Source organism: Pipra filicauda, unplaced genomic scaffold, assembly GCF_003945595.2.
Source record: "Pipra filicauda isolate LSUMZ 115617 unplaced genomic scaffold, ASM394559v2 scaffold28_size6257848_pilon, whole genome shotgun sequence".
Classification (NCBI taxonomy): domain Eukaryota; kingdom Metazoa; phylum Chordata; class Aves; order Passeriformes; family Pipridae; genus Pipra; species Pipra filicauda.
The window spans coordinates 798,188-809,221 of NW_024104409.1; the positions used below are offsets into that span (position 1 = coordinate 798,188).

The 11,034-nt window shown below is 40.0% G+C and overlaps 1 protein-coding gene across 1 annotated transcript; it reads right to left on the reverse strand.

Annotated features, from left to right (window-relative positions):
* Positions 1 to 1,232: 1,232 nt before the first annotated feature.
* On the reverse strand, positions 1,233 to 9,789 carry KCNRG (potassium channel regulator). The gene is made up of 3 exons (XM_027721340.2): positions 8,843 to 9,789; positions 6,771 to 6,990; positions 1,233 to 4,667 (listed from the first exon to the last, which is right to left on the reverse strand). Exons 1-3 carry the CDS (start codon positions 9,418 to 9,420, stop codon positions 4,575 to 4,577), a joined length of 891 nt encoding a protein of 296 aa, XP_027577141.2. The 5' UTR covers positions 9,421 to 9,789; the 3' UTR covers positions 1,233 to 4,574.
* Between the last annotated feature and the right edge of the window lie 1,245 nt (positions 9,790 to 11,034).

Here is an 11,034-nt window from a genome sequence, read left to right on the forward strand (position 1 = left end):
AGTTCCTGTGCCTGTGAGTGCATTTTCCAGCCAAGTTCTGCAGGGAATCTCTGAAAGGTGAGTCTTGCAAATGGATCGCCTTTTGTCCATCCTTCTTCCAAATGTATCCACAGAGATTTGGGGACTGCGTATGGACACCAGGGAATTCTAGATTACACTATCACACTTCAAATGTCAAAGAAAACTCCATAAAAGCAGAAAGCACCATTGGCCTAATCAAGATGGGAGAAGTATCTCAGTTAAATTAAGGGCCATGCAGATACAATTTTTTATTTACATTCCTGACGTGGCCATAGTTAATCATTTAAGCTATTAATGTGTTCCAGAGATCCTCAGTTTACTGAACCATCTTCAGAAGATAATGTTTTGAATGATCATAGGTAGCAAAGGAATATTCTATGGCTTAAGGATCAAGTTGCAAATGGGGAAAACAATGTAAACCAGTCTGTTCCAGGAGATACATTTCCAATTTATGGAAAATTAGGAACTTACTAATAGGGTTAGTGCTCACCATACTGCAACTGGAATTGAAACAAAGTCCACCAACAGGAAATATCCAGTAAGTATCCAGCAGGCTTATCACCCCAGTGCTGCCAAAACAGTGCTGTTATTCTGATCTTCAGAGTTTGTCTATTTGACCTCTGAAAGCTTAGCTTCTGTTTGCAGATGTGAGGTATCGACATGATTAATCCATCTGATGTCTGGATCCTGCAATGTTTCACTTCACAGCACATATGCAGAAATTACCTCCTAGAGAAAAATTCTCTTCTTCAGGTATGCAAACGATTGATGTAAGATGTTCTGCAGATGCATTAACCTAACACATTGGAAAAAATAAAAAGTCTCTATAGTCTCATGAACATTTAAGTCTCCTGTCTAGATTATTCTGTGCCATTTCCACATTCAAATAGCAGCTATCACCCACCCGTTCATTCACCTCTATGAGATCTGCTTTTCCTTATCCAGTGGAATTGAAATTTCTGACAGTTCTGTTAACTGTCCTCCCTTCAATACAATAAGTTGTGTCTCTTTGGTCCCAAAAAAGCTGTGACTCTTTCCAGCCTAATTTTATTCCTTAAGACCCTCTTTGTAATAGGAAAGAAGTGAGTTGGCCACCTTCTGTGGATCTCTGCCTGCCCTCATCACATAGCCTTTTCCTCTGTTCCACCAGTACCAGGCTGAGGAGTGGGCTGAAGGCATATTAAAAACAAGAAGATTAAAGGATAGAAGGATGAGCATGCCTTCTGTTTATTGTTGAATACAACATTGCAAATAAACCGGTATGTCAGCAATTATTTTATTACTCAGTTTAGATATCACTGGGGAACAAAACCAAAAACCATAAACCAGTCTTTTCAGAAGGCCCTCAATGAAAGCTACAAACTGCCTTTGAAATTCAAAGAAAACTCAGTTCCTGACTCCAAAGTACTAGTAAAACCCCAGACTTGATGTTTCCAATCTATTGCCTTTTTTTTTTCCAGTGGAGAATCAGGATGGAACAATGTTGCAATGTTTAATTCTTCACAGTTTCAGCAAGCACTCAGCTGACTGCTGTAACAGTAACTTGCTTAGAAAGCAAAGCCCTAAATTAATATTCTTCAGCAGACTTGTACACATTACTGTTTCCAACCTTTAGGGCTACATTCATTATCCTTCTGACCAGAAAGAAGCTACCAATTATTGAACCATTCCATTAGAATGAAAACAGAGTAGAAATGGAGGAAGGATTCTTGGAAAAATTTACACATCAGATCACACTTCAGGGTGTTATTTCAGCAGAAACTACATGACGGTCTAGAAAACTGACATTCCTTTTTTTTTTTTTTTTTAAATAGAAGTCAGATTTATTTGTATTTTATATGATGACTAGTGATTTACATTTCACCCACCCATTTGAGAATATTCAGGGCTCCAGGCATATCTCCAGCCAGAACCAGACTATTCAAATCATTGTTGGTCCATCCATTTGCTAGTCACAACAAGGCCTTCTGTGACTAATTATGGCCTGACTGCAGCAGGAGAGGCAGCTTCAAAGAATGGGAATCTTCAGACACACTAGCAGTTCCTTTGGTTCCCAAATTTGTTATTTATGTGGATTACATTGAGTTGACAGATTTAACTGGGCTGTTGAAGATATGGTCAAAGAAGCAGAGTCATTCCCTTCCTTTTTATTGTTTTCTGAAGACATAACAGTCATATGCATCTGTCACTAAAGAGAGGAAGTTCTCCATCACTGGACTTCATTTGAGCTTTTATTTGCTGTTTCAGTAGCATCTGGGAATAGATCAATATAATATTTGGTAGGGAGTTTTATTTCCTCGTGATGCACTGTAAATCTTTTACTGAAGATACTCCCTCTGTTTATTGTTGAAAATCGATAAAAATAAACCTTGTAAACTTAAAGCCTGGCAATGGTTCAGCACAAATCAGAGGGAAGGAGTAAGAAGAAATGAGCCTCCCTTCTCCTCTTGGATAACTCCCAGCTTGTTTCTCAGTGAATATTCAGTAACACTTTCCAGCAATCTGAGAACAAATTTTAAAAAAAAAAAAATATTCAAAGTTATGAATGTTTCGTTGTGGACTCAGACAGGGCTTCTGATCCACTTTGGTGGCTTTCTGGTACTGAATTGGAATATACCTTAGACTTATCCACTTCAGAGACAGATAAAAGCACATCAGCCTTGCTCTGCTCAGATTAAAGGAGTTACTGTTGAGTGTTGGAAAGCTAGAAAACAACCAAAACAGGTAGAAAGTATAAACAGCCCAGTGTGCAGAAAAGTTTCTCCAAAGTTAACAGAAGTAACTACCCCTGGGCATGATACAATTACTCCAGCAGCTGCTAGTCTAACAGAGATTGTGCTGTGAGGTATCAGTTAACTTGCCTGCCAAGATCTGGGTGAAAGTACTCGGTTTAGCGTATAATCTGGTTTTGACCAAGAGGCTTTTGAATCACTCAGACTCGTAGTTCCCATCAGCCAAACTCACTTCTACTTGTACAGCTGTTCCCTTCTCTGCAAATGTACCAGTGTGAACCGCTCTGCTGAGTGCATACCACATGGTCTGCTCTCTGCTGCATCCCTGCTTTTTGGGACCTCAGAACAGAAAGTGCAGTAACAACATTGGCCCCTACTAAATTCCTGCCCTAGTGCCTGCAGGTTACACTGCATACCACTTCAAAGAGGGCACAGAAAAACTGTCATCCTGGCTCAGCAATGCTTTGCAGTAGCATAAATGATCATGCAAGGTGGAGGCCAGCTGATCCTCCTAGTAAATCGATGCTACTTTTATATTAACTTGTCTGCAAATGAACATAATTTCACCCCTTCCTCCATGATTACTGTTATTTATATGTAGCTTGAAGCTACACAACACCTGTAGCTCTACCATCACTGCTTTCATTTTCTGTAAAAAGAAATCCAGGAAGGTGCATTCCATTGAAGAACCAGCTTCAGTTAAATTAATTAATTCAATTCATCTTCAATTAAAGTCATAGTTATCCTACTAGTATAGGTCACAACACATTTCTATGAGGTTCTTCACACACATACACACATGCTCTCAAACTTATTTAAGCGACTGTCAGTTAAAAAAAAAACAACAACAAAATGGAAGTGTTGTATAAGAGCCTAGTCATGTTCTCTGCAGGCACACAAGTGACAGAAGGTGACAATTCACAGTTCATTGCTAAGTAAGAGTAAATGCTAGGAGAACTCTGGGAATCCAAGCTTGCTGACAGTCGTGTTTCACTTCAAAAAGACGTGCAGTCTCACAGTATGCCATTACCCAAGGTCGAGGTAAAGCACATACAGTCCTTTATATGACAGGAAATTGCACTGGTATATTTTTCCAGAGCCGAAATAATGCATTCATAGAATGATGTTTGTGCTGAATAAAAATTAATCCCTGAGGGGAACAAAAAAGTGTTCAGCATTAGCCCATCATAAGTTGTTACTGAAATGGTTGTACCAAATATTCATTTTGCCAAAGCCATGGACCATGGGTGATGCCATAGGTTAAAACTCCAGGGCTTTTTAAAAATGGAAATATTTCATATTTTCTTTCACTTTATTTATAAAAAAAGTAATCCAAACCTCAATTTTCCTAGTGGCTGCTACAGCAAGGAAAATAGTCAGTATTCTTGTGGTAGATGAAATAGTGTAACTGTTACTATGAGACGTTCAGAAACTAGTCTCACTTAGTTTGCATCGCTACTATCATCGATCATTTAGGGCATGGTGTCTAAATACAGCCTCAAGTCTATTTTTTTAACTTTTTCCATAAAAAGTTATCACTTTTTGTCTTGTGTTTCTCATTATTGTTGGCAAGTTTCTCCACCAACAATATTCACAGTCAATGACTCACTCAATACTCAACATTATTGTTTTCATACAAGGAGTGTCATCTCTGTAGTAGAGCGACCTGTGGGGACAGTCACCCACACAGCTGTGTCACCTGAATGCTGCCATCAGCAGGCTGACTTCAAAGCCCACCATGACAGGCTTCCTGACGCAGACCTTCAGAGAAGGTCTCCACAGAATCATAGAACAGGCCAGGCTGGAAGGGAATTCAAAAGATCATCTGGTCCAGCCTTTCATGGGGAAGGGAGCCCCGATGGAATCATTTAGCATCCTCTTCAAAATTTCCAGCATTTGGAGACTCCACTGCATCTGTGGGGAGGTTGTTCCAGTCAGTGATGGTTCTCACTGTAAGAAATGTCTTACTTCAAGATAAATATTAACATATTGACATTATTGACAAAAAAAATCCCATTTGAAGTGAAAGCATTCACTCTTACATTTCTCAAAATTTATTACATTATATAACCCGTAAGCATCTTAGGAGATGTAGTCCCATAATCACATTATTCTCAACACAGAAAGCTCTAAAACAAGCAAAGAGGACCTCACTGTTTCCACTGAACTTCTGAACTTGTCAAGCTAAAATGCCCTACAGTGATAGCCCAAGAAAAGGGACATCTGACAGTGGTGCTACCAGTCTGGGAAGACCCATTTAATTGAAACTCCTCAGGGCAAGAAATATATGGGCAAGTCCTACCACCCACCCTCATTATTAAGTGTTGCAAATTCACATTTTAAATGCATTCACATTTTAAAGCTAATGAAAAGCCAGACCTAATCAGTCTCACCTTGAATATTGTGTGCAGTTCTGGGCACCACAATATAAGAAAGATATTAAGATATTAGAGAGTGTCCAAAGGAGGGCAATGAAGATGGTGAAGTGCCTTGAGGGGAAGTCATGTGAGGAACTTGGTTTGTTCAGCCTGGAGGAGACTGAGGGGACACCTCATTGAAGTCTACTTCATGAGAGGAAGAGGAGGGGCAGGCCCTGATCTCTTCTCTGTGGTGACCAGTGACAGGACCTGAGGGAACGGCATGAAGCCGAGTCGGGGGAGGTTTAGGTTAAATATCAGGAAAAGGTTCTTCACCCAGAGAGTGGATGGGCACTGGAACAGGCTCCCCAGGGCAGTGGTCACAGCACCAAGCCTGAAAGAGTTATGCAGGCAGAAGCATTTGGACAATGCTGTCAGGGACATGGTGGGATCCTTGGGGTGTCCTGCACAGCAGCAGGAATTGGACTTGATGACCCTGAGGGGTCCCTTCAAACTCAGCGTATTCTGTGATTCTATGGTCAGCCAAGATAGCCCAAACAAGCTCTACTGGGCTGTTTATAGCTTTGGAAAGATGGTGTTTTACCAACAAAAGCCAGATGCAAATAATTGATCCCTGAAGTTACCGCTATCTTCTTTCCCTGTCTTGAAGGGAAGGCAAAAGATTCTTAATTTATAAAGCCTTGTTAACTTACCTCTCCTAGTACCTGAGCTAATTTTGGCATCTTTACAAATCTTTGTACAGGGCTAAGATTCCCAACATTTTTAAAGCCACTGCTGCCAAGCCTTCCTTCTAACTGTGTTGCATTTAACAAGCATTAAGAAATTCTTTGTACTATTTTATTTAAAACTGTACTAACTCTTCCATCTGAAGGACTGGTTATCGCGTTTTCATCCTTTTTGTGGTTAAAGCTCTAGAAATTAGCTGACCCTTTGCTCACATAGACCTTTATCATTTAATTCTCAGCACTGAAGAACAGCTTAATGCCTTCGGAGTGGGAGGAGGACAGAGGAGTATTCTACAAGAGACAGTAATGTGTTATTTCACAGAGCCCGGTGATGGCTTCACAAAGCCACACAGCAGTGCAACTCGGGATCTTCCCGTTACTCTGCTCTCGGCTAATTGCAAGAGATTCAGTGAGAAGGAGGAGCAATCATCAATCATTGAGGTTTGAATTCCTCCTCCAGCCACTTCTCCGAACTGTTGGGATGACAGTTGTGTCAAGCTGTTATTTCTTCATGTATTACAATGTTTTTAAAATCTACTTACAGATTAGCACAGAATATTAAAATTATTTTCAAGAAGAAATAGCTGATGCTTTTCGAGTCCCTATGTAAATCTTAGCCACAGAGAAAAACAAAAACAACCCTTGAAAATGCTGGAATCTGGTCCACAAACCCAGTATTTAATCTGTGGTTCTTTTATTTAGAGTTGAAGAGGGTGGAGCAGTGAAAGGCAGGAAAGCAATTTTTTTCCGAGTACTTGAAAAAAAAAAAATTGCTTGTTTGTTACTTCCCTCAATAGTTGCAGTTTCAAACAAGCCAACAAAAAAATGCCGCTAGTGCTGACACACCCCTCTTCCACCTCAAAAGATGAAAGGAAAAGCCTTTATTTCCCTTTCTGCATTTGGCCTCTCCTTGCCTGTGCTACCCCAGAGCTCCCTGGGGTTTGGTTCACCGTGACAGTAAGGCCTGATGGCCTCTTCATCCTTTCAAAACTGTAGCATTCAACCTTTTCTTCACTGGCCACTGTCCTGGCACTTATGAGACGAAATCCATCTTTGAGTAAAGTGTGAAACAGCAGGCCTAGCACATTAGTACCATTAATCAGCTTCCTATTATCAGGCTTTATGGAAACATACCTAAAATCAGAAAACAAAAAAAGGCAGTTACAACACACATTAACACTTCTTGACAGTGCAGGTCAGCACAGCTGCACGTGTTTACAGCAACCAAGGTTCTGGATATTTTTTAACTCCTTTAAGGACAACTGAACTCCTTCCTTCATTAAAAGTAATTCTCAGTTCATCCAATTACATGTAAAGGAAGAAGCACTTCTCTTTCACACACCCTTCCTATCCTCTCCCAAAACTGACTTTCTTAAGAAAATATCTGTGACAACCTCCATCTGGTTTCACTTAATGGAGGAGAGGGGAGTGGCAGGCTCTATTTAATGCTGCAACTGTTTTTCAGGTAAGAGTAAATGATGGTCAGTGAATCCCCTTTCACCCCAAGAGCATCACTTACCAGCACACGGGATCTCTCTCTACAAACAGTGACATTTATTGCAAAGTTACCTGGTACAGCAGGTCTTGTGGCAACAAGTATTAAAATCATTTTCACATTGCATAAAATTCTACTTGATATAAAGTACAGTGTAAGAATCTACCCAGACATTTTGAGGAAGAAAAGCCAGGTAAAGATACTATTACAAAATATATAAGCTGACAGGGGTGAAACTGTTTCACAGTTCACAGGGAAGTACACCAAATATTTGTGGAAAGCACAAAAAAAGGCAAGAGAATCCATGTCACCACAAAGATTAAGACAGAAATTCAGCAATCAACATAATCAAACTTGACTTGTTTCATCACTCAAGATAAGCTTTTCTATTGATCTGCAGAGGAAAATTTTTACCAAGTCTGAAGAAATAAAAGAAACAAACAGAAATATTTTCCTCACTATTTAAGTTGCCATAACCTATTCAACCAATTGTTAGTCCACTAAAATTAGTAATACATTACAAAGTTAAGGTTTGGCACACAAATATATGCTGCTTCATGAATGCAGAGTAGTTTTTCTTCTACTTGCTTAGCCAAAGAAAGCTGGAAGAAAGGAAAAGTTTATTTTCTTTTAAAAATAATCAAAAAACTGCTGTGTTGGTTCACATAGTCAGATAGAATAACCCTTTTGGAACTATTTCAGTGAAATTTCCATAAAATTCCAGATGTTCTAACAGCCACAGAGGACAAATTAGGTTACATTTTCATATATAGCAAGAACATGCCTCCATACAGTAGAGACATCCAGCAAAAGCTTGTTTAAAAATGTAAGTTGTCATTAGAATATGATACTGCTATCACAAAAGTTACTGATATACAGTAATCTTAATAAAAACAGAACCTGGCTCTGAATTCAAAGAAAACCCACTATGTAGCATATAGTTAATAATCTACTCCTTCTCCCTTCCCCCAGTAAAAGGCTCTACAAAAGCTCTCCAGTCCCTGAAATGCTATCTTGGTTTCACTGATGTTTTTAACCCTGTTTAGACATTCTCTTTTTCCTCTTTTCCATATGAAAGCCTTTTGGACCATGAGCTAGTGGAGATTTTAGGCTTCCCCCCAGTACTGCGCTCCTTTACTTTGTCTCCTTTGCTTCATTTTACTCTGTTTTTCATGTCCTCTAAAAGGTAATTGATGCTGTGAAATTTTAAAGCAAGTGAGGAGGAAAGGGCAGACAGAAAGACCCAAGAGAACTCACAAACAAACATCAGCAATATTTCAGAAAGCTGAAGAACAGGCAAATCAGTGTAACAGAAATTAAACCGGGTGTTTCAAAACTAGAAAAAGATAACATCAAACTAGCAGAAATAAGGAAACATAATTCTTTTCTCTCAGTTTCTTTAAAACGAGCTTTGCTAGCACAAAGGGTACGCTACCTGAACCAGAAGTCACAAAGACATCGCCATAACGAGAAGTCACACTAGGAGAGTACCTTGCCACAAACTGGTCCCCAGCAGAGTACTCAGTACCACACTGAAAAACCATGTCGTGATGAGAAGGTCTTTCCAAAGGGAGTGGAACAAGTGTTTTCTGAGAAGGAAAAGGGCTGCTCCAGCTCTGTCCTGACTGCTGCCCTGTAAACACAGTGATCTGCTCAGCTAGTGCCTCCACGGTGGTACTGCAGGAACCAAAGATCCGGAAAAAGGCCTGCATTTCTTGGAGAGAAAAACGCACTTCCAAGATCTCCAGCCTCGGCTTTAGCAAGTGTTCCTGGCTCAAGAGGTCAGCCAGGGGGTGGAGTCCATAGAATTCTGCTTCTCTCCGCAGCCTCTGATAGTCTGAGAAATCAGTCGGTAAGGAGACCTGTAGAGTCCTCAAGAAGTCCATGATGTAACTAAACAAAGCTCCATCTCTGTCCACAAAAAATTCTCCATTCACCAGTTTGAATTCCCCGTCATCACGGTTCAACATCCGTGCCAGCCTGGACTCAGGGAACTGCTGCAAGGTGGAAGCGCGGGTTACATATCTCACACCTCCCACGCTCAGAACGACCACCTCTTGATTGCTCATCGCTGCCTCAGCCACTCAGGAATCATAACTCTCTGATCTACATGTTTCTGACTTGATCTTTCCTAAACTGCAAGGCAGCTGCAGCTGCAAGAACCAGTGAGTGGGTTTTGCAAGTGTTTAGAGTGAGGTGTGGAGCAGCAACAGGATTCCCAGGCAACAAAGACGTAAATATCGTGTACAATAGTTTTGTTTGCTGGGTTTGGTTGCTTGGAAACTTTGATTCCTGGAATTTAATGTTTTATTTTTGAAGTGAACAGCTTGAAAGGACTACTGGAATACAGCGAATAGACCGTCACAACTTATTAAACCTTCAGAGAGGCAAATGACTATTCCCAAAATATGGCACACGTTACGTTTGTTTTCTGTAAATGTCAACTCAATAGTTCATTCCATACACTGCTGTTCATAAGACCACTGCAAAAAGAGGTTAGGTGTGCTTCAAGCAAGACATTTCAGTATTGTATGCTCCTAAAGAAGGGCACTTCAGAGAACTCAAGCTTAAGGTTCACTTTAAATCACTGTCATCCTAAGGCCAAGTCAATATACCCAGAAAATTCAATTAACTCCTGAAACAAGATACACAAAAATACAGTAACAGCAGAAGAACCTATCTAAGTTCCAATGCTAAAGCACTTCAAAGATCAGCAATATCCATACACTTGTTACATGACACAACTTGTTCAAGGAATCATCCAATCATTTTTCCTGGCTTTTGGAATTACGATCAGGGGAGAAAGAGAGAGACAGGAGAGAAACTGCTCTACCTGCCACCTCTGCAGGGCTAAAGCTCAAGCTGCCTTCCTGAGGCAGACCCCTGTGTGCCTTTCACTGCACTAAACTGTTTACATTAAGGCCACTTTTTAAGAAAGTGGGGCTTCAGAGAAACATGGATCTCAGAAAACAGCTCAGTTACCCCAACAATTCCATGCTGGAAAAGTAAACTGCAAAGTACGTACTATCTGCGAAGTATATACTATCTTGCAGCTTGTTCTTATCAACCTCAAGTGATTTCTCGTTACCTCTAGAACTTATGCTTGCCCTGAAGACACATTGTTGTATAGAACGCATAATTTGAATGCACAAGATAATTACAACATTTGGTTATACAAAAAAACCCCCACCAAATAGCTATTTCAGTGAGAAGTGAAATACACTGTCAGACACAAAGTGGCTCTAGACTGTGAATGACGCATGCTGCATTTTGCAGAGGAAGGGCAGTCCTCAGCAAGCCTGTCAATACAGCGCCGACCTCAACCACAACGGCTCTTCCTCTTACCAAATGACCTCCAAGTTAGAAAAAAATATATTTTAAACTAAGATCTTTTATCTTATTCTACAATTACATTAACATTGAACTAAGTACACAGTTCAGCCCTGTATTTTGGTAAGAAAAATGATTTAGAGTGAATAATATTCCCATAATCACGACTGAAAGAAGAATCCAGAAGTTAAGTGTTTTTCAAAGCCCCATTTCATCTTCTGGTTTATCAGTGCTCAAACTACGTGAACAGTATGAATGTTTTGGCAACATTTTGAATCTTTGAATGTTTTCACATTTTTCACGAGGACCAATTATTTTAAGAAGTTCTATATTTTCTTCCCCAGATCCCTCTT